This window comes from Bufo bufo, chromosome 8 (genome assembly GCF_905171765.1).
Source record: "Bufo bufo chromosome 8, aBufBuf1.1, whole genome shotgun sequence".
Classification (NCBI taxonomy): domain Eukaryota; kingdom Metazoa; phylum Chordata; class Amphibia; order Anura; family Bufonidae; genus Bufo; species Bufo bufo.
This window is the reverse complement of record NC_053396.1, coordinates 164,287,761-164,311,651: the sequence shown is the minus strand read 5'-3', so window position 1 is coordinate 164,311,651 and position 23,891 is coordinate 164,287,761. Positions and strand designations below refer to the sequence as shown.

General features: G+C 45.0%; 1 protein-coding gene across 1 annotated transcript in view; it reads left to right on the top strand.

Annotated features, from left to right (window-relative positions):
• Positions 1–23,891, top strand: part of STK26 (serine/threonine kinase 26) — an 89,032-nt gene that overhangs the window by 63,052 nt on the left and 2,089 nt on the right. The window contains exons 4-10 of the mRNA XM_040406094.1: positions 1,507–1,615; positions 1,704–1,861; positions 12,508–12,693; positions 16,354–16,496; positions 16,844–16,937; positions 19,270–19,332; positions 22,455–22,591. Of these exons, the coding sequence (XP_040262028.1) occupies positions 1,507–1,615; positions 1,704–1,861; positions 12,508–12,693; positions 16,354–16,496; positions 16,844–16,937; positions 19,270–19,332; positions 22,455–22,591 (890 nt within the window). The remainder of the gene's footprint in view (positions 1–1,506; positions 1,616–1,703; positions 1,862–12,507; positions 12,694–16,353; positions 16,497–16,843; positions 16,938–19,269; positions 19,333–22,454; positions 22,592–23,891) is intronic.

Here is a 23,891-nt window from a genome sequence, read left to right as displayed (position 1 = left end):
TGCACACCTTCTCGGCTGTTCATGTAACTCCCATGGAAGAAAGGAGAATTCTGGGAGTTGTAGTTTGGAAACAGCTGGGGCGCTGGAGGTTGCTGATCCCTGTTGTACAGGATGTGTGGCGTTGAGACGCCCCTCGCCTGGTAGGGGATTCAGTTTTGCCACACTGACACCTCCCTGGGTAAAAAACGGAGCGCTCTGCTTACCTGAAGACCCATAAAACAACCCTCCACATATAATAAGATCAGAGTAAAGTCCAAGAAGCTATGTATTTATTAACCCCGCTTTTCCTGTTTGAGCCTGTGAAGTATTTCTGTGCTGGTCTCTTAACTCATTGGATCCCAGAGTGGCTGCATTTTTTGCTGGTATGCTGCCTCCTATGAATGCAGATGTAAGCGTTGCCATTCAGAAATCCATGTTGTCAACCAGGGGATGTTTGAATAGCGGCCATATTTCTCATTACCCAGCTTTCCTAGAAGGCAAGAATGGGCAAAATCCTGCAGGTACCAGAAACCTTTTTTAGTACCCAGACTGAGGGACGGGAGCTGCTGCGCATGCGCACACCCTCAGTCCTGGCCACCAGAGAGGTCGGCTCTTTTTCCTGTTGTGTCCAAGCGTTGTATATGTCTACATGATAAATAACCTTTGCTAAAGTGAGACAACCCCTGGCTCTAGCCGCTGCTGCACAGATTCCGGTGCTGTTTTTTTTTGTTTTTGTTTTTTTTTCTAGTCCCAGACTTTCCCACGTTTCCGAGCAGTCGGTGCAGCTAGTTTTGGCTTCTCATTTGCTTTTTAGCCCATGCACCTTCATGGGGGCGTGATTCTCAACGTGGAGTGAACCGGAGCTGGGCCCCGGGACAGTGTGTGCAGAGAGCATCCGAGCTCCGCTTCATTTCCCATTGAGAGTTGCCCCCCCCCGAGATCTGAAACTACTGACACAGACCGCTCGGGTGAGGGACCCTCGTTCATGGCAGTCATTCTTGCTGAATGTGACAGGCTCTCTTAAAGAAATACTGCTAGGCTGGGGTCCTGCATTACATGGATGTGTGAACCCAGCCTAAGGCCTCATGCACACGACTATACGTTCGATCCGTATCCCATCTGCACTAGTTTTTGCGGAATGGATCCGGACGCTTTCATTTCAATAGGGCCGCAAAAGATGCGGACAGCACACTGTGTCCCTTCTGCGGTTCCACAAAAAAAGATAGAACATGGCCTGTTGTATGTTTTGTGGACAAGGTTAGGACATCTCTAGAAGAGTTTGAAAAAAAAATGGTGGCATGCACACGTTTTGCAGATCCACAAAACTGATACGGTCGTGTGCATAAGTCCTAATACCTGTTGGGTGATGGCCGGTTGATGCCTGTGCTGCTTCGTCAGTAGTCATCTGCTGTGGGTTACAAGCTGTATGTATTGTAACTAGACAGGCCTGCTCAGATGTCCGTTACTTCAAACTGGAGTTGTTGTTTTTTTTTAAATTAATTTCTTTTCTACTTTTTTGTCTTTTAGCTGCGAGTCGGACCTTTTGATGAGTTCCAGATCGCGACCATGTTGAAAGAAATCTTGAAAGGTCTAGATTATCTGCACTCGGAGAATAAAATTCACAGGGACATCAAAGGTTGGGCCCAAGTCAGGATTGTGTGATGTTCCCCCTGACTGCAGCCGGGCTGAATTCCATCCGTCTCACGTTGTCTTGTGTCTTACAGCTGCCAATGTCCTGCTCTCAGAACAAGGCGACGTCAAGCTTGCTGACTTTGGTGTGGCTGGACAGCTGACGGATACGCAGATTAAAAGGAATACGTTTGTAGGCACTCCGTTCTGGATGGCACCTGAAGTTATACAGCAGTCTGCATACGACTCAAAGGTGAGAGCAGTTTCTCGTCAGCGCTCCCTTCCATCTGCGTGAAGGAAATGAAATACAGTTCTGTCTATTCTCATCTTCTTTTCGGAATCCCTAAATATTTCCTTTTCAGGTAAAAGCGAAGTTCACCACTTTTACCAGCACTTAGGCCACTACCGTCCTCCAGTATCTCAGTTTTCTGTGCAAACTTTTTTTCTCTTTTGGAAATCTTGATAACTGACTGACCTCCATTTTTTTTTTATGTTAATGGGGGTCTGTCATACCTGTGCACCCTTGCACCTCCTGGTTCCTCTGCCAGCCCCTCTCGCCTGGTTTTTAGGGGGCGCGACTGCACCTGTTAATCAAGAAGCATAAGGGGGCGGCAGAGGAGGTAGGAGGAGCAAGGGTGCACAGTGGCTTGAGCCCGCCCTCAGTGCACTTGGTTGCATTAGGGCTCATGCACATGGCCATAGTTTTGATCCGCATCCAATCTGCGTTTTTTTTGCAGATGTGGATTACACACCCATGTGCTGTCTGCGTCCGTAAGTCCGTTATGGGGTCCCGCAAAAAAAAAAAAAGTCCTATTGTCGTGTGGACAAGTATAGGACGTTTCTGCAGGAGAATTTCACGCAGCTGGAATGCCAGAGACTGATCTAATGGATCGGTGCCTGTTACATTACTAGCCTAATCTGCTATTAGACTGGAGGGCTTATAATTGCACACCGGTCATTTGCAGTCACGTGATTGAAAATGTTGTAGACTTGGAGTTAAAGGGGTTGTCCAGCCACTTGAAATGTGTTGCACAGTGTTTTGCTGCAGAGTTCTCCTGTTCATTTTGAGAGGAGCTATGAAATAGAGAGAATGGCAGAGGCGTAGTGGGATATCAGTAAGGCTCCATTCGCACGTCCGCAAATGGGTCCGCATCCGTTCCGCAATTTTGCAGAACTGGTGCGGACCCATTCATTTTCTATGGGGACGGAATGGATGCGGACAGCACAGTGTGCTGTCCACATCCGCATTTGCGGAGCGCGGCCCCGATCTTCGGGTCCGCAGCCCTGCAAAAGATAGAACATGTCCTATTCTTGTCGGCAGCTTGCGGACAAGAATAGGCATTTCTTTAGGGGTGCCGGGCGGGTGTGTTGCGGATCCGCAATTTGTCGGTCCGCAACACACCACGGACGTGTGAATGGAGCCTAAGACAGGGCTCGACAAATCCCAGGCGCCAGGTCGCCATGGCGACCAGGAATTTAGTCCTGGCGCTTGGGTATTTGTCAGCCCGTTTTCAAAGGTGCCCGGGCGATGGGTGCGGAGCTGCCGTTCTGACCGGAGGCAGCACTGTGTGAAACAGCTCCGTCACAGCACACAATAGCAGAGACGCTGGCAGCAGGGAGGGGAGGGGCTCGGGAGGAGTGTAATCTGATCCTAGAGTGGAAGCTGCTTCTGCCAGCCCCTCCCCTCCCCGCCCACCAACCAATCAGAGCTGAGGCAATGCAAGCACCAGCAGTTCTGAGTCTGAGTCACTGACACAAGTACAGGGAATCGAATGAGTCTCAGGTTAAGAATCTAAAGATCCGACTCAGTTAGTGACTCGTTCGATTCTTTGAGTTAAAAGAACAGTCAGTCAGACTCTAGAACAGTTTACACTGAGGCTGTGGCTGATGCTTTCGCAGCAGTGATAAGATTAAGGGACAGGAGCAGAGATATGAGAGAAGTGACAGATGACACAGTTTAGATTAGTTTGAATTAACCCTTTAGGATCAAATTGGCTTCTCAAGGAGATCTATATGTTAAAGGCATCCCCCCTTCTGTCTCATTCAGTAGCTATAGAACTAAGGGTACTTTCACACTTGCGGCAGGATGGATCTGGCAGGCTGTCCACCCTGTCGGATCCGTCCTTCCGCTGTTTCGCCGGACCGCAGCTCTGTCCCCATTGACTATAATGGGGGCAGAGCTCCGGCGCAGCACGGCAGTGCATGGTGAAAGGCCGCCGGACTAAAAGTACTGCATGTCCAACTTTAGTCCGGCGGCCTCTCACCGCGAACTGCCGTGCTGCGCCGGAGCTCCGCCCCCGTCCCCATTATAGTCAATAGGGGACGGAGCGGCGGTATATGTAACATGGTACAGCATTATTGGGGGGGCTCTATGGAGAAGTGGGGGGGGGGGGGGCACTATGGGGGCACCTACTAGGGGCTTTATGATGCGGCTCCGCCTGGCTCCTAACTTTTTTAGCTGGCTCCTAGATTCCAAGGCAATTTGTCAAGCCCTGGCCTAAGATGAATAGAATTAAAGAACTCATTTTGCATAAGATAAAGGATCAATAAAGCAATTTAATAGATATAGGCAAAAAACACAAAGGACCACAAACATCGCCATAACAGACACAAACATAAGTGTACCCCCGAAGTTTAATTACTGCAATACAAGTGGATCACAAAATATACATGTGTAAAAGTACCCACAAGCACAAACATACTCAAAATAATTCAGCAACAATTATGAAGTAAGGCTACTTTTTACACTCTAGTTTTGTGCGGATCCGTCTTGTATCTGCACAGACGGATCCGCACGAATAATGCAAACGCTTGTATCTATTAATAACAGATCCGTTTGCATTACTTATTTTTAAAAAAGTCTACGTCAAAACAGATCTGTGTTGACTTACATTAAAAGTCAATGGGGGACGGATCACTTTTCAATTGCACCATATTGTCAGTGAAAATTGGATCCGTCCTCCTTGACTTACATTGTTAGTCTAGATGGATCCGTTGGGCTCCACATCGTCAGACGGTCACCAAAACGCTGCAAGCTGCATTTTAGTGACCGTGTAAAAAACTTAACTGAGACCAAACGCAGCCAAATTGATGCATTCTGAGCGGATCCTTATCCGATCAGAATGCATTGGGGCTGAACTGATCCGTTTCAGGGGTCTCACAAGCGGCCCAAAACGGATCTCACAAGCCTACCCAGAAACGCCAGTGTGAAAGTAGCCTTAGATTCTTATACAGATATCACCAAAATGAATAATCAAGGCATAGGAGCTCTGGTCTTAAATGCTACCATGCGAATTACCACGATCCGTGGCTTGCTCAAGGGTAACCCAAAATTCTAGTGCCATGGTTTAACTGGACATATACCAGCTGAATGCAATAAACTAATTATGCAATACCTGTATAGGGTCACCGTAGCAGAGAGCAGCGTCATAAAAGATCAGCGTTCTACCAAAACGTGAGCGTACTAAGTAGCAGAGCCATAGATGAAAGAGGAATGGTAGATTGACGGCGCCACCTTATTAGTTGAAAGTATACAAAGCGCTGTGCATGCCATATAATAAAATGAATACACAAGCTAGTATATAAAAAGGAAATCTACAATTCATAAACCTCCCCAAGCACATAGTGTAGTGCGCCAGCCGCACATGTATAGCGTGCGCACACAGAATACAGGAACAAAACAAAGTACAAACATATATATGACGAATGCGCCTAGAAGAAAACACACATAATTGGCCACTAAGTGAACATTTATAATATATCATCAGATTAATAGTAGTACTTTTATCATTTTACACCATTCAGGGTGTGTTGTGTGTTTTTTATTTTATAAAAATGTAGTGGATAACCCCTAATTTATTGTGTCCTTCAGCAGAAGATGCAGTAAAGTTGCTCCAGGCATTTTAAGATTTCCCTTTAGACCCTGAGCATTCTAATAATGGGCGAGCAGCGTCTCCACTTGTTTTGATCACGGTTCTGCCGTGTCCCTGTGTGATATTACTGTACTCTTGGCAGTGGTGCCAAGTCAGGCTGCAGTCTGATAGTCCCGGGTTCACCATGCACTGTATCTGAGGACATCATTGTGTGTGTCGACATTATTCATCTGCTGAACATTTCCTTACAATGGCGAAGATGGCTTATAAAGCCTGCTGTCCTTGGAGTTTCTGTAAATTCCGTTCACATTGCTGTATGAGGGCTTATTTTTTGCAGGGAAAGTTGTACTTTCTAAAGGCACCATTTAATACTGCAGAGGATGTAGTGAGAAGCCTGAAAAAAAATTCTAAATGGGGTGGAATTGGGGAAAAAAATGCCATTCTGCCAGTTTTATGGGTTTTGCTTTTACACTATTCACTATATAATAGAACTGACTTGTGCTCTTCGTTTTCCGGGTCAGTGCGATATATATATATATATATATATACACGTGTGTGGTATTTTTATTTTCTCATTGTTTTAATACTGGGGGAAAAAATACTTTTTTTTGCCATATTCTGACCCCTATAACGTTTTTTATAGTTGTTTTTGTGGGCCAATCGGTACCACTAGTACCCACCTTTAAAGCTACCTAGGGCAGGGCTATAGACAGCCCGTTTGTGCCGGTGACCTCACCAGCTCACTGCTAGGCGGAAGTCTCTGCCTAGCATAGTGAGGAGAAGCCTGGTACGTCACGGGCAGTGAACAAACAGACCTTGCCCTGTGCGATGCCCTGCAAGGCAAGGGGAGCATCGGAAGAAGGAAAATGCTCCAATCATATAGAGCAGGGATGCTCAACCTGTGGCCCTCCAGCTGTTGTAAAACCACAACTCCCACAATGCCCTTCTGTAGGATGATGGCTGTAGGCTGTCGGGGAATGATGGGAGTTGTAGTTTTACAACAGCTGGAGGGCCGCACGTTGAGCATGCCTGATATAGAGTAAATGAGTAAAGAGGTTATATCTGGGTTCAGCTCTGAACTCGGACAACCCATTTAATGTATAAAATGAAAATCAGAGTGTTCATTTTTATATTTATGAAACAATAAAAATATTTTGAAGTAAAAATGAAAATCAGACATCAAACAGTACATTAAAATCTTTCTAAAAAAACAAAACAAAAACAGCACCAGCCTTGTACCTCACCTGGATCCAGAGGTCTCTCCATTCATTGCTTCTGTTGCTCTCCTATTTACAAGTTGGCAGCTCAGCAGGTGTGTCCTTTAGCTACAGTAGGTGGTAGTTGAAAGATGGAACTGAGCATGTCCATCCACCTCACTGAGGTGGACAGAACTTAGAAAAAGCACAAACAGCAGGTGGCGCTACACAGAGGGATTTCATTTATTCGGTAGCTATGATAAATTTTTAATTACATGTAATTACAAAAGTTTTACAGATCCAGGTGCAGTTTTGAAAAATGTAGAATATTTTTGTGGGACAACACCGTTAAATGAGAGCTGTGAAATTTTGATTTTGTTAAAAAAAAAAAAAAAAGCTTCTAGTTTGGGTCCAAAGCTCCCATGGAGACATCTGGTAGCTTAGAGAGAAGTAGGGAATGGCATTATGACTGCAGGATCAGAATACACAGGGCTGTCTGTAATCTCTTCCCATTGAGAACGATAGGTTTCCATAGGAGCTGTAGGCAGAAAATGAGGACTTCTGAGGTTTCTGTAATGCCCATTGATTTTAAATGAAGCCTTGGCCACGCAGGCATATCATCTCACCAGTGTGACACAACTGATGTGTTAAAGGAACCCTCAAGGTAAACCGGACATACTTATACCTAGTGAAAGGTTTAAAGGGGGTGGCATATAATCCTGTGTAATGCACCCCAGTCCCCCCTCAGGCTCTACACTAGTTCTAAATGTTTGATCTTGTTCCTTTTAGAGGTGTTTTTAAAAGCTGGAGAGCCTACAGGTCCTCCTTAAAGTACATTTTTTGAAACACTTATTTTATGCGACGAACTGTAAAATTTCCTCTAATATACGGATTCTACTCTCTAGATTTTTTTCTTATGCTTTTTCCTGCAGGGTGTATTACTTTTATGTGCGTTGTATTATGATAAGACCGTGTTCTGCTGCGCTAGCTGGATTTCTCCGAGCAGCGTTGTGTATTGTCCCAGAGTGATAAAGAGCTCAGCAGGTGATAAAAATACACCACTAAACAGCTCGAAAGATAATTGCAGGTATTAGGTGAAAGTGATGTCAGCCTTTACATATCAGTAATCGAAAGCAATCTCAAGACAAAACATTTAAAGGGACACTATTGCCATATACCCCTTCCTAATGCCCTTGTGCAGTGGTCCCCAAGCTTCTTTATTTATAATTTTCTTTCTTGTGAAATGTGGTTTGTGATCGGAGGACGAGCTACGCTAGACCCTTCCAGCCCCCCTTCCCTTTACCCGTACCTTAGTTATGACTAAGGCCAGACACAAATGAGCGAATTTTATGCGAGAAACTCGCTGCGTGCGTCAGTGTGAGTTACTGTTCTGACCTCTGCTCCTCTTGACAGGATTGCACAGCATTACAATGATTTATAATGCTGTGTGACCCTGAGAGACCTAGAATGTATTGAAGTACACTGATGTAATGCTGTCACTGTAATTCAAAATAATCCAGGTCTCACAGGGGGACACACAGCATTATAAATCATTGTAAGGGCCGTACGGATGGGTTGGCACCCGTTCTGCAATTTTGTTGAATAGGTGTGGACAATCTCATTTTAATGGGGCCGCAAAAGATGCGCAAAAAAAGATAAAGCATGTCCTATTTTTGTCCGCATTTTCTGAGATGGTGCCGGCGTTGTGTGGTCGGAAAATTGCGGAACACACACAGGCCTGTATTTGTGTTTTGCGGATCAGCAAAATACTACGGTCATGTGAATGTGCCCTAATGCTGTGTGATCCTGTCAGAGGAGCAGAGGTCAGAACGGCTGAACACAGCGAGTTTCTCACATTGACCTCTCTTGCCTGTGTCTGGCCTAAGAGTCCAACGCAGGGCTTGTTATGTGTAAACAGATGGGTCTTGCGCCTGTGAATGTGCACCACCTTTGAACTTGGAATAAATTTGGCTTTATCCCAGGGCTGGAGCTGTCTTTTTTGTTTTAGACCATTTGGGCCTTAAAAAAAAAAAGGAACGTAAAAATGCCCGACAACCCCTTTAACCACTTCCCGCCACGCTAACGCCGAAAGGCGTCATTTCTGCGGCACCCCCAGGTCACACTAACGCCGATTGGCGTCATCTCGCGTGAGCAAAGATTTCCTGTGAACGCGCGCTCACAGGAACGGAAGGTAAGAGAGTGGATCTCCAGCCTGCCAGCGGCGATCGTTCGCTGGCAGGCTGGAGATGTGATTTTTTTTTAACCCCTAACAGGTATATTAGACGCTGTTTTGATAACAGCGTCTAATATACCTGCTACCTGGTCCTCTGGTGGTCCCCTTTGTTTGGATCGACCACCAGAGGACACAGGTAGCTCAGTAATATGTTGCACCAAGCACCACTACACTACACCCCCCCCCCCCCTGTCACTTATTAACCCCTTATTCACCCCTGATCACCCCATATAGACTCCCTGATCACCCCCCTGTCATAGATTACACCCCTGTCATTGATCAACCCCCTGTAAAGCTCCATTCAGATGTCCGCATGATTTTTACGGATCCACTGATAGATGGATCGGATCCGCAAAACGCATACGGACGTCTGAATGGAGCCTTACACGGGCGTGATCAATGACTGTGGTGATCACCCCATATAGACTCCCTGATCACCCCCCTGTCATTGATTACACCCCTGTCATTGATCAACCCCCTGTAAAGCTCCATTCAGACGTCCGCATGATTTTTACGGATCCACTGATAGATGGATCGGATCCGCAAAACGCATACAGGCGTCTGAATGAAGCCTTACAGGGGCGTGATCAATGACTGTGGTGATCACCCCCCTGTCATTGATCACCCCTCTGTAAGGCTCCATTCAGACATTTTTTTTTGGCCCAAGTTAGCGGAATTATTATTTTTTTTTTTCTTACAAAGTCTCCTATTCCACTAACTTGTGTCAAAAAATTAAATCTCACATGAACTCACCATACCCCTCACGGAATCCAAATGCGTAAAATTTTTTAGACATTTATATTCCAGACTTCTTCTCACGCTTTAGGGCCCCTAGAATGCCAGGGCAGTATAAATACCCCACATGTGACCCCATTTCGGAAAGAAGACACCCCAAGGTATTCCGTGAGGGGCATATTGAGTCCATGAAAGATTGAAATTTTTGTCCCAAGTTAGCGGAAAGGGAGACTTTGTGAGAAAAAAATAAAAAATATCAATTTCCGCTAACTTGTGCCAAAAAAAAAAAATTTCTATGAACTCGCCATGCCCCTCATTGAATACCTTGGGGTGTCTTCTTTCCAAAATGGGGTCACATGTGGGGTATTTATACTGCCCTGGCATTCTAGGGGCCCCAAAGCGTGAGAAGAAGTCTGGTATCCAAATGTCTAAAAATGCCCTCCTAAAAGGAATTTGGGCACCTTTGCGCATCTAGGCTGCAAAAAAGTGTCACACATCTGGTATCGCCGTACTCAGGAGAAGTTGGGGAATGTGTTTTGGGGTGTCATTTTACATATACCCATGCTGGGTGAGAGAAATATCTTGGTCAAATGCCAACTTTGTATAAAAAAATGGGAAAAGTTGTCTTTTGCCAAGATATTTCTCTCACCCAGCATGGGTATATGTAAAAACACACCCTAAAACACATTGCCTAACTTCTCCTGAATACGGCGATACCACATGTGTGACACTTTTTTGCAGCCTAGGTGGGCAAAGGGGCCCATATTCCAAAGAGCACCTTTAGGATTTCACAGGTCATTTACCTACTTACCACACATTAGGGCCCCTGGAAAATGCCAGGGCAGTATAACTACCCCACAAGTGACCCCATTTTGGAAAGAAGACACCCCAAGGTATTCCGTGAGGGGCATGGCGAGTTCCTAGAATTTTTTATTTTTTGTCACAAGTTAGTGGAAAATGATTTTTTTTTTTTTTTTTCTTCTTACAAAGTCTCATATTCCACTAACTTGTAACAAAAAATAAAAACTTCCATGAACTCACTATGCCCATCAGCGAATACCTTGGGGTGTCTTCTTTCCAAAATAGGGTCACTTGTGGGGTAGTTATACTGCCCTGGCATTCTAGGGGCCCAAATGTGTGGTAAGGAGTTTGAAATCAAATTCTGTAAATGACCAGTGAAATCCGAAAGGTGCTCTTTGGAATATGGGCCCCTTTGCCCACCTAGGCTGCAAAAAAGTGTCACACATCTGGTATCTCCGTATTCAGGAGAAGTTGGGGAATGTGTTTTGGGGTGTCATTTTACATATACCCATGCTGGGTGAGAGAAATATCTTGGCAAAAGACAACTTTTACCATTTTTTTTTTATACAAAGTTGTCTTTTGCCAAGATATTTCTCTCACCCAGCATGGGTATATGTAAAATGACACCCCAAAACACATTCCCCAACTTCTCCTGAATACGGAGATACCAGATGTGTGACACTTTTTTGCAGCCCAGGTGGGCAAAGGGGCCCATATTCCAAAGAGCACCTTTCGGATTTCACTGGTCATTTTGTACAGAATTTGATTTCAAACTCCTTACCACACATTTGGGCCCCTAGAATGCCAGGGCAGTATAACTACCCCACAAGTGACCCCATTTTGGAAAGAAGACATCCCAAGGTATTCGCTGATGGGCATAGTGAGTTCATGGAAGTTTTTATTTTTTGTCACAAGTTAGTGGAATATGAGACTTTGTAAGAAAAGAAAAAAAAAAAGAAAAAATCATCATTTTCCGCTAACTTGTGACAAAAAATAAAAAGTTCTATGAACTCACTATGCCCATCAGCGAATACCTTAGGGTGTCTACTTTCCGAAATGGGGTCATTTGTGGGGTGTTTGTACTGTCTGGGCATTGTAGGACCTCAGGAAACATGACAGGTGCTCAGAAAGTCAGAGCTGCTTCAAAAAGCGGAAATTCACATTTTTGTACCATAGTTTGTAAACGCTATAACTTTTACCCAAACCATTTTTTTTTTACCAAAGACATGTAGAACAATAAATTTAGAGCAAAATTTATATATGGATGTCGTGTTTTTTTTGCAAAATTTTACAACTGAAAGTGAAAAATGTCATTTTGCAAAAAAATCGTTAAATTTCGATTAATAACAAAAAAAGTAAAAATGTCAGCAGCAATGAAATACCACCAAATGAAAGCTCTATTAGTGAGAAGAAAAGGAGGTAAAATTCATTTGAGTGGTAAGTTGCATGACCGAGCAATAAACCGCTAAAGTTGTGGAGTGCCGATTTGTAAAAAAGGACCTGGTCTTTAGGGGGGTATAAACCTGTGGTCCTTAAGTGGTTAAAACCCAGCACAGTGAGGGATTTGGCATCAGTTAGACCATATGAACCGTGTTGACATATAGGTCTACTGGCCCATATAGCGACAGTGACTTGGTTACCAATTTTGCCTTGCAGTGCTGGGGTCAAATCCAACCAAGGAGAAGTGATATTGACAGACATCTGCATAGACTTTGTATGTTGGCCCTATGTTTGCATGCATTTTTTGGGTTCTCTGTTTTCCTACCACACTTCAAAAACAGTTTACTATAGAATTTAGATTGAGAGTCCCAAGTGGGACAGGAACTGATGGGAGTGACAACCATCTCTGTACCGTGCTGTGGAATATGTAAGTGCTCAGCCGTTCACCTTCCTTCTAGGAACGAAAGGGTGTCTAGATGGCACAACCCCCTTAGAAGAACACGAATGCTGATATTTTATTGGTTTAGTGCTTGGGTCTTAGATGTTGCTTTATATACAGCATATGCATTTTACACATTGCATTTTGACTAAACTGGACCTGTATCAATCTTTTGTATTTTAGGCTGACATTTGGTCTTTGGGAATCACTGCCATTGAATTAGCTAAAGGTGAACCACCCAACTCCGACATGCATCCGATGAGGGTCCTGTTTCTCATCCCTAAAAATAATCCGCCCACATTAACAGGAGACTTCGGCAAACCTTTCAAAGAGTTCATTGATGCCTGTTTAAACAAAGATCCATCCTTTGTAAGTATTCCTTTACGCAGAAGAGACGCCACCTGATCTGTCAGTGCAGGTTTATAGTTGTGCTGCAGTTACTTGGTAATAGAAATAATACATTAGATTAAGTAGAATATAGATTGTACCCACAGCCAGCGAGACACCTTCCCAGTGCAATGTCCAGAACTAAAATCACTGTATATAAGGTACACTATAGAGGGGTTTTTAAGTAATTAAAAAAATAATAATTATTTTCTCTCACTGATACATGGGGCATGTTTTTTTTCACCCTGTTAAATTATAAAATAGTATTTTAGGGTTGGGAGAAATGGGAAGCTTTTTTAATTGTACAACTAAGGCCTCATGCACACAGCTGTTTTTGGTCCGCATCTGAGCCCCAGTTTTGGCGACTCAGATGCGGACCCATTCACATCAATGTCCTGTCCGCATCCGTTGCTCTGTTCCGTGGCCCAGCAAAAAAAAAAAATCTGTCCTATATTTGTCCTTTGCGGACAAGAATAGGCAGTTATATGTAAAGGCTGTCCGTGACGTTCCACAAATTGCAAAACACGCTCGGATGCCATCCGTGTTTTGCGGATCTGCGATTTGTGTACCGCAAAACACACCACAGTCGTGTGCATGCGGCCTAAAGTACAATTTAAAATGGTCTCCCCTTTCCGTTATGATCAGTTAGATATAGGGGGATATATAATTTACGTTTGCGAGGGGTGGCACTAAAAGCTGCTGTGTGATTTATTGGTTTAGTTTTTATTTTTAGTTTTTTGTATCTTTTTTTTTTTTTTTGTGCCCCCTCCATAAGGTCATATAAGACATTTAGGGAGCATTTCTAAATGGGTTTTCCGAGACTTAAATACTGATGACCTATCCTCTGGATAGGTCATCAGTATCTGATTGGGGAAGAGGGGGTCCGACACCCGAGATCCCTGCATATCAGCTGTTTGAGAAGGCACCGGAGCTCACAGTACCGCCGCAGCTTTCCCTAGGCCAAGGCACTAAACATTCATCGGCCTAGGCGCAGCTCAGTCCCATTGAAGTGAATGGGACTGAGCTGTGATACCAAGCACAGCGGCTATACGATGTACAGTGCTGTGATTGGTGAGCTTAGAGAAGGTTGTGGCGGCAACGACATGGCCACTTCCTGGTCTGTGTACACAGCGCTTATACAGCTGTGGGAAGGCAGGGAAGGTAAAAGAACGTTTCTGCCTTCTCTATGGGTGAAACGAGAAGAAAAGTATCTGGTGCATTGGATTGTCCTGCAAGAGGGACTTGAAGTGTCAGCATGAAACTCTTTATTCAGCTCCATTTCTGGAGGGATTGCTGCCTTCGTCAGGTCAAGCATAATAGACTTGCAGGTAACCATTGTTAACAGGTAACCACTATTCTCCACAGTTAGTAGTATTGGACGTTAATATAGAAGATCACCATATAAAGGATGTATAAATCCTAAAACGTGTTCAGAGCATACCTCAGTACATCTGCTGTAGGACTGTGTCTGTAACACTCCCTGGTTTCCATTACCCGGTGCACTTTGACTCTGACGCGTTCAAGCATCTGGCATCCAAGGGAAACAAAATGGCCACGTGGGATGGCAGGGAATGGTAGTTTTGCTATTTGTGACTATTTTATTATAATCCTGTATCTGCACCATCTGTGGAGAGGATGCTCTTTTTTTAAATAGCAGTCACCTTCTCATGTCTTTTATGCTTGACTTGACGTAGGGAGCGATCCACTGCAGAAACGCATCATCCGGATAAAGAATTTCCTTCTGACACTTATTTTGAGAGTCCCTCTTGCAGTGCAGATCCAATTCGCTGGCTACCTTCTGTTTACTCTTGTGGTTGCAGCCGTATTGGACTTACCTGCACGCTGGTACCCTCAGCAGTGAAAAGAATGTATACTTTCATTAAAATTGTTCCTAATCTGAACAACCTATTCACTTGAGCACGTATCACGCTGTTAAACTTTTGCCCCTTGGCTACACAATCTACGCTAAGTGTGCCGTGCACCCTATCTTTTTTCTGTGGGGGCCCAGCGGTCAGTGATGGCTCCCCGCAGCTGCCATCTTTAAATAAATATGGGATGCTATGGATGTTTAAAATCTATGGGTGCTCTGTAAGATTCCTACATGGTGAGTGACAGCAGAGGTGCAGCCAACTTTCCTGTGGAGGACTTGGGACCCCTCGTTCTCTGTAACAGTAGTGTTCCCAGAGGTCACACCCAAACGATCATCATATGAAAGGACCTTTCATGGGTTCGTAGTTAGGGAGATAAATATCTGTTCCTGCGGGGTACCTCCTGATGCTGCCACCCTGCCTGTTTTTTTAAAATAGCGCTCCTGCACCCAGTTATGGCCCCCCACAAATTTTGCGCTCAGTATGCTAATACTGAGCATCGGAGCAATGGGGAGGAGACGCAGTCTTTCTCTGTGGGAGTCTCCTTCTCCCTTGGTTGTAGCGCTGTCCAATCACAGCGCAGAGCGTCACTGCCAGGGAGGTAAGTTGTCCAAAAAAGAAATTGTGGTTGGCAACCCTGGTCAGTGCTCTGCTAGATCGGTCGAGTGTTGAGGGGATTGTACCAAGATATTGGCAGGTGGATTTAGATGGGCTGACTGAGCGGCAGGTTGTCAGGAAGAAAGCGTTCTTTCCCAACAGTCGGCTTCTTGTTCAGTGAAGAAGGCCGCAGCATTCACATGCAGAGATCCCTCGTCCTACTACAGAATCAGCACGATCTGTGGTGCCTGCATGAACGGCAGGATCACCCAATGATCGAGCATTTCGCTCATTTATCGGGTGACCGTCTGCACATTCACGGTCATTTCCGATCATCTTGACTATGATTATTGGTGTGTCTAAATCCACCTTATCTGTGAATAGGTGATTATCGTGATAAGTGCTTATTCACACAACCCATAAGAAGTAAATGGTACATGTCGTTTTTTTGGGCAGTGTCTCACAGAATATGGACCTGGAGACCATATTTTTTTCCAGTGGTCGTCAGGTCTGTATCCTGCCCAGACACATGGACCTCACTGCCATGTTAAAAATCCTACATGTTTTGCATCCACATTAGACAACCCTAAGTCTGGATGGAGCAGCGGTTGGGCATGAGCTCAACCATTCCAGGGACTCGGGGACCTCTATTCTCGTGGTTGTTGAGGTCCCAGCTGTCGGGGCTCGATAGATCAGGTTGCTTATTCTCTCTTCTCTGGGTAAGGAGGTTAATATCTTGGTAAAAAACCCTATAAGGCTTCTTTTAGAAACTGAGGTCACAATTCAGATATGAACAATATAAAATTAATGACCTGAAAGAGAATATATGACTTGTGGCATTTTTACCTTATAGGTCAGAGGGCAGGCATTTTATTTTGCTTACACTGATACTGCAATTTCTGTGTCTTGTTGTGGCGGCCATTTTCACAAGTCACGATGGAAAGTATTCATATTGGTTTGCGATACTTGAATTGGCATCATGTTATTTACAAATCTTTTGGGGAGAGGAAGGATATCCCTGTAATTCTAGCCAGCCACATGTAAATCCTATATATTTGGGACGATTCGGTCTGTGTAGTTTGCGTTGTTCCTGCTGTTGGGTAATACTGGTAATCACCAGCCTGTAAACTGTGAAGGTGTAGAAATAAAACCTTTCTTTTTTTTTTTTTTTTTCTAGCGACCTACAGCCAAAGAACTTCTCAAGCACAAGTTTATTGTGAAAAATGCCAAGCGGACATCTTACCTAACAGAGTTGATTGACAGGTATAAACGATGGAAGGCCGAGGGGCACAGCGACTCCGAATCTGATGACTCCGATACGTAAGTATTCACTCACTGCATTGTGGGCTGGTTGGAATTAACGTCAAAGAATTGGCGTGCATCAGTACGGTTATAATATTCGTAAATGTATTTAATAGACATAATATATATAGGCTTTGTGTTTCAATATAGGGGTTGTGTAATGTGACACACCTTTGGGCATACGCTTTCTGCTGCCTTTACCTTCCTCCTGTGTATGATTCCTGCCCACTAGTGGTTGTGTACAAACTGGGCCAGTACTGGAGAACCGGTTATATGGGCTATGGGCAAAATGTAAAGTGGAAAAGTATGTTTGTAGCAGTGTCTGTAGGAGCCAACCCGTCTAAGCATGGTCCTTATTCTTACAGGGAGCCCAGTAACAAGGAGAACAATGCACATATTGAATGGAATTTCACCACAGTTCGGAAGAAACCTGATGCTAAGAAATTGCAGAATGGAACAGTAAGTGTCCACACTAATATGGTAAAAACAGGGTGCCTTCACACATACGTGTGTTTTTTTTTCTTTTTTTTCTTCTTCCAAAACAAAAAAAACCTTGGCTTTTTTGGAACATGAAACACAGCGGCAAAACAAAAAAAAAAATGCCCTACAAACATTATGGCCTTGATTTATCAAGACCGGCATATGCTACTTTTTTTTAAGGCGCAGGCCTGGTCATAAATTAAATGTCGCCTCTAGCAGTCCATGTGCCAGACTGAAATCTACTCCAGCTGATGGCTGACGTAAATGATGGTAAATGTGCCGGAACAAGATGTCTCTGCCCACATCCCACCCCCTTTTCAGAAACTGCTGAGGAGAGCATAAAAATGCCAGTTGCGACTAAATCTGGTCACAATTTAAAATGTCTCATATCGGGTTTTGCAATTTTTATTTTTTATTTTTTTTATTCCCCCCCTCCTATTTTAAAGGGGTTGTGCAGTGGAGTAATACTGATGATCTATTCTCAGGATAGGTCATCGATATCAGATCAGCGGGGGTCACTGCCTATCAGCTTTTTGAAGGGGTCACAGCGCTTGTGCAAGCACTGCTTCCTCTTTGCTCGTCCAATTCACGTGACTGGGATCAGCAGTTGCAATTACACTGCACCAGTGTTACAAAGGAGACTACATGCAGGAAGCAAGGCTTGCAGGAGAGCCTCGACCCCTTCAAACAGAAGTCAGACTCCTGCCGATCTGATATTGATTATCTATCCTGATATTACTCCACCCTTAAAGACAATTTGCTGTTTTTGGTCCCATAGTGTTTTTTTCAGATCCCAATACTGTCTGCGTGTGGCGGTATTTCAGGACTTTTTTCCCCTAGATTTTTCTATAGTATAAAAACAAAACACAAGTATGTCATGCGACCAAAAAACTTGTGTTAAAGGGAATTTCATGTCTTTTTTAAATATATTTTTTATTTTTTTGTTCTTCTTCCAAACCCCATAAACGGCTTAGGCAGCAGGAAGCTTTGTGAAGCCTTGGAAATGAGTTTTTATTTTTTTATTTTTTACTTTTTTTTTTTCTGAGGGGGCTAATTCCCATGTAGATCCCTGTTGACATCACATTTTCAGAATCCATTTGATGTGTTTGCAGGAAAATCTCCTGCGCTGTGGGATACATAGTCTATAGCAGGGCTGGCCAACCTGCGGCTCTCCAGCTGTTGTTAAACTACAACTCCCATCATGCCCTGCTGTAGGAAGACTGGGCATGCTGGGAGTTGTAGTTTTGCAACAGCTGGAGAGTCGCAGGTTGACCATCCCTGGTCTATAGGATCTGACAAATATATGATATACCTTTTATTTTAATATATACAGTCTATTACATTTATTCCATGCTTTTTTTATCTTGGTATACGGGAACAAAGAGGCCTAAATTGCACACTTTTGGTTTCCGTTAGGTGTTTGGAGCCTTGTGGATACATTTAGGGGCACATTTATTAAGACCGGTGTTTTACATGTCTGTTTTAATAAAGGCCCATAGCTGGCGGAGCATCTGCCGAAGTTATGAAGAGGTGCCGGCCTCTCCATACCTTTTGGCGCGTCCAGCGCCAGTTCTAAATGTAAGATAGCTTCTGAACTGAACTAAAACAGACGTAGTAAATGGTAAATGAGACAAGCCTGCCAGCCCTTCCACGCCGCTCCCACAATTTAAGACCTGGCATGAGCGGGGAGAAGTCGCAGAAAGCGGTGCTAAACGTCGCGCTGCAATACGCCTTATATAGGCATATTTCAGTATAATAAATGACCCCTTTAGTGTTTAGCATTGAGCCCTATGGCTCAGTGGTTAGGGTCTTTGCCTTTAGTGCAGATGGTTGTGGGTTCAAAACCCAGCAGAGACCATTTTTAAAATAGTAATTTAATTTCAATACACAGGTGTGTGTCCCAAACAGGGAAACATTGAATTTTAGCATTGAGCCCTATAGTCAAGTGGTGAGTCTTTCCTTCAATACATACCCCGGGAGCTTTCCCTTTGTACTTTGGCTTTACAAGAACCGTCGGTACTTCTGGCAGTGCCATCACATTAACAAAGCAGCTTATTTTTGTTTTAACAATTACAGTTCCTAACGTATGTTTGCAAATGCAGCTACAGTTTTCCAGTGCAAGTTGCTACCATTAGATACCATCTGGTAGCTTACCTGTAACCCTCTGCATGCTTCACTACATGTGAGAGGAGGTTTGACCGATGTCAGTAAATGTCCATGATGTAAAATAACGGCTGGTCCCTCTACCATACCTACTTACCATATTCATACTGTGTGCTCTCTGTTCATGTTATATGAATTTTTATTTCAGGATCAAGATCTTGTGAAGACGCTGAGCTCTTTATCGGCAATAATAGCCCCCGTCTTTGCTGAGGTACGACTTCTTGGAGTGTAGTGTGTATATTTCACATGTTATACATGTCAGTGATCCTGCTGTCAGGCATTACTTTTTATTTTATTTTTAAATATCTTCCAACAAGGGCATTTTACCAGGCAGGTTTTATGAAATGTGCATTTATGCCATTCTTAAATATACCGTATATGCCGGCGTATAAGACGACTTTCTAACACTAGAAATTATTTTCAAAAGTCGGGGGTAGTCTTATACGCCGGGTATATTCTAACCCCCAGGCGTTCCCATGGTGACGGGGAAGCTTGCCTAGGGGTTAGAATATACAGGGCCCCGCCACTCAGAGGAGTATACATTTATTAACTGTAATCCATAACTTTAAATCAGCGCTCATCTCTTTACTAGGGTACCTTACTCTCAGCTCCGGTAACAGGCAGTGCGGGCGGCGCTCACTCACTGACGTCACGCGCGTGTGCCGCCTAGTGGAATGAGCAGGCACGTGATGTCAGAGTGAGCGCCGCCCGCACTGCCCGTTACTGAAGCTGCGAGTAAGGTACCCTAGAAAAGAGATGAGCGCTGATTAAAGTTAGTTACAGATTACAGTTAAAAAATGTATACTCCTCTGAGTGTCGGGGAGGGGGATCTGTGGATAGCACTGTCATGGGGAGGGGGATCTGTGGATAGCACTGTCATGGGGAGGGGGATCTGTGGATAGCACTGTCATGGGGAGGGGGATCTGTGGATAGCACTGTCATGGGGAGGGGGATCTGTGGATGGCACTGTCATGGGGAGGGGGGATCTGTGGATAGCACTGTTATGGGGAGGGGGGTCTGTGGATGGCACTGTCATGGGGAGGGGGATCTGTGGATGGCACTGTCATGGGGAGGGGGGATCTGTGGATGGCACTGTCATGGGGAGGGGGGATCTGTGGATGGCACTGTCATGGGGAGGGGGGATCTGTGGATGGCACTGTCATGGGGAGGGGGGATCTGTGGATGGCACTGTCATGGGGAGGGGGGATCTGTGGATGGCACTGTCATAGGGAGGGGGGGGATCTGTGGATGGCACTGTCATGGGGAGGGGGATCTGTGGATGGCACTGTCATGGGGAGGGGGGATCTGTGGATGGCACTGTCATGGGGAGGGGGGGGATCTGTGGATGGCACTGTCATGGGGAGGGGGATCTGTGGATGGCACTGTCATGGGGAGGGGGATCTGTGGATGGCACTGTCATGGGGAGGGGGATCTGTGGATGGCACTGTCATGGGGAGGGGGATCTGTGGATGGCACTGTCATGGGGAGGGGGATCTGTGGATGGCACTGTCATGGGGAGGGGGATCTGTGGATGGCACTGTCATGGGGGGGGGGGAGATCTGTGGATGGCACTGTTATAGGGGGGGATTTGTGGATGGCACTGTTATGGGGAGGGGGAATCTGTGGATGGCACTGTTATGGGGAGGGGGAATCTGTGGATGGCACTGTCATGGGGAGGGGGATCTGTGGATGGCACTGTTATAGGGGGGGATTTGTGAATGGCACTGTTATGGGGAGGGGGAATCTGTGGATGACACTGTCATGGGGTGGATCTGTGGATGACACATATAGCATAAGATGCTATATAGTGTCATCCATATATCCCCCCCATAGCAGTGTCATCCACAGATCCCCCTCCTCATAACCGTGCCATCCTCCGATCCCAGTCAGTTCCCTGGACTGGAGAAGATAGTCTTGAAGACAGGGATGGCTGGGCATTGAGGGGTAGTCTTATATGGCGAGTATAGCCCAAACCCTATATTTTAAATTGGGGGTCGTCTTATACGCCCAGTCGTCTTATACGCCGGCATACACGGTATTTGCACATGTGTACCAGTCTGGAAGAGGATCTAGACTGTAAAGGGTGCTGGTGCACATCAGTGACCCTACAGGACTAGTCCTGAGCCCTCATGGGATTAGCCTGCAGTACTTTTTGAAAGTTTATTTAAAGGTAGCAGTAATGTATTGTGAATAGGATTTTAAAACATAACATTTACTAATTCATTTAAAATAAATGCCACTTGGTGAGAAACATATAAGACAATACACCTCCACAATAGCATAAGGTGAATAAAGGGTGGATCTTACCCCGTTTGGTGGGTTCCACGACCTGTGGAGGGTGGTTCAAGTGATAGATGGACAACCGGAACCTGTGTGACCAAGGTGCTGATGTCTATAGGCAATATGGCACTCCTATACAACCCTATTGTGTCTTGCCTACCTAGGTAAAGGTGGGGGGCTGTTTGAGCGACTGCCTAGAACACATGGAGCACCCGCCACGACAGGGGCGACCCCATACCGATCCTGTCCCTCAGTATGGGCCTTGTGCTATATTAACCCTAATTACAGAGCCCCTTCCTCATTATATCTATGTAGCAGTTTCTCTACATATACAGCCGCCTACCACTCCTTCTGCTTTTTTGCCAATAACTCTCCTTCCTATTGGCGCCCTGCGGTTACTCTAAGAACGTTTGGACCCACATCCAAACAGCTCTTTGATTACCGCTCTCCTTTTTCTTTTTTGCCGTGTTTAGTGTTGTGAACAGACCCACTTTTCACAATATGTGCCATCTGCTCGGATCAATCAAAGTAGCTGAATATGTCTGACGTGTCAACTTGTCTGACAACTGAAATCCGTTAATATCTTGATTATATACCAGCACTTAGGGGTAGACGATAGGGTCCATTGGGATGTGAATAGACACCAGAGGTTCTCCTGCGGTTGTGTCAGTGCAGTCATCAGCTCAGAGGTGGCAGTGATTGAAAGCTCCTGAAAAAACCGCTCATCTGTTGTTCCTCTAAAATATATACATCTATGAAAGCTAGGGCTATATCACTTTTGCTATGTGGGGGGTACGGCTAAATGGCGACCCTGCAGCAGTGCTGGATTTTTTTGCAACTCGCACAGCAATCCCATTCATTTCTATGGGGTCACCGCTACTCTGCTGTCTTGGCCCCAACACATGTTGTGCGACCAGTGTCGCTGTGTACCCTTAATCCATGGGTAAATTTGCAGCAAAATCTGCACCAGAAAATCCACCCCATGTTGCCATACCCCTAAGGGAAAGGAGCTAATATACTCCTCGCAGCCTCTGACTGATCTCTCTTTTGCAGCTTAAACAGCAAGACCGGGAGAACATAGTGAGAAAAAAGGCAATTGAGGAACTTGAAAAGAGTATGAACTTAGCTGAAGCAACTTATCCTGGAATTACTGACAAGATGGTAAAGAAACTTATGGAAAAATTCCAAAAGTGAGTATAGTAATAAATGTGGATATTAAGAAGCCTTAATGCACTGGAAACATGGTGCAAAGTCCCAGTCAGTTAGAGCTGACAATGTTAGCATTTCTCTCTGGAACGCCATAGGTTTGTGTTACTTAGTGCCCTCTGGTGGAGAAAACTAGAATTGTTCAGGTGTTAGAAAAGTGGAGATGCTGAAGGGTCTAGCGTCCCTTCATTGTGCCAAGGAAAAAGCACTCAGACTTTAATCTTAGTAGGAGAATTATCTGCTTTGAGGCAAAAAAAAAAGTGGCTTTAAAAAGTTGCAAGCTTCTTTGCATATTTGTTTCCTATGAATCATTGCCAATGAGTCTCCATACCATAGAGTACTTTCAATACAGCATACAGTCGCCATACAGCACCCAGCCTATGCCACGTTCAAGGCATCACACATAGCCAGCCAGCATCCTACCCCATACTGATAAGGGGCTAGCGCCCTGAAACAGCTCTCTACATATTCCTTTGTCAAATCCCAGTGCTTGTTCAGATTTTGAGTCCTAGGTGGCGCTAGCCAGACTGTTCTTCCTTGGGAGACCCCTCTTTGCACATTAGTTTCCTATGGAGCTTTGCCAATAAATCTCTATACAGGACTGTTCTCTTTAAGGCTACTTTAACACTCAAGTTTTTTGCGGATCCGTCATGCATCTGCAAAAACGCCTCCGTTACAATAATACAACCGTCATGAACGGATCCGGCTGTATTACGTCTTCTATAGCCATGATCGATCCGTCCTGAACACCATTGAAAGTCAATGGAGGACGGATCCGTTTTCTATTGTGCCAGATTGTGTCATAGAAAACGGATCTGTCCTCCATTGACTTACATTGTGTGCCAGGACGGATTCGTTTGACTCCGCTTCGTCAGGCGGACACCAACACGCTGCAGGCAGTGTTTTGGTGTCCGCCTCCAGAGCTGAATGGGGACAGAACGGAGGAAAACGGAGCATTCTGAGCGGATCCTTCTCCATTCAGAATGCATTAGGGTAAAACTGATCCGTTTTGGGCCGCTTGTGAGAGCCCTGAACTGATCTCACAAATGTAAAGCCAAAACGCCAGTGTGAAAGTAGCCTAAGCTGCACAATGGCATAGTATTAACTACACAAATTAAGGGTCCATTCACACGTCCGGAGTTTATTGCGGGTACGCAATACACCCGGCCGGCACCCCCATAGAAATGCATATTCCTGTCCGCCATTGCGCACAAGAATAGGACACGTTCTATTTTTTTCCGTAGCCGCGGACCTGAAGATCGACGGCGCGCTGCGTAAATGCAG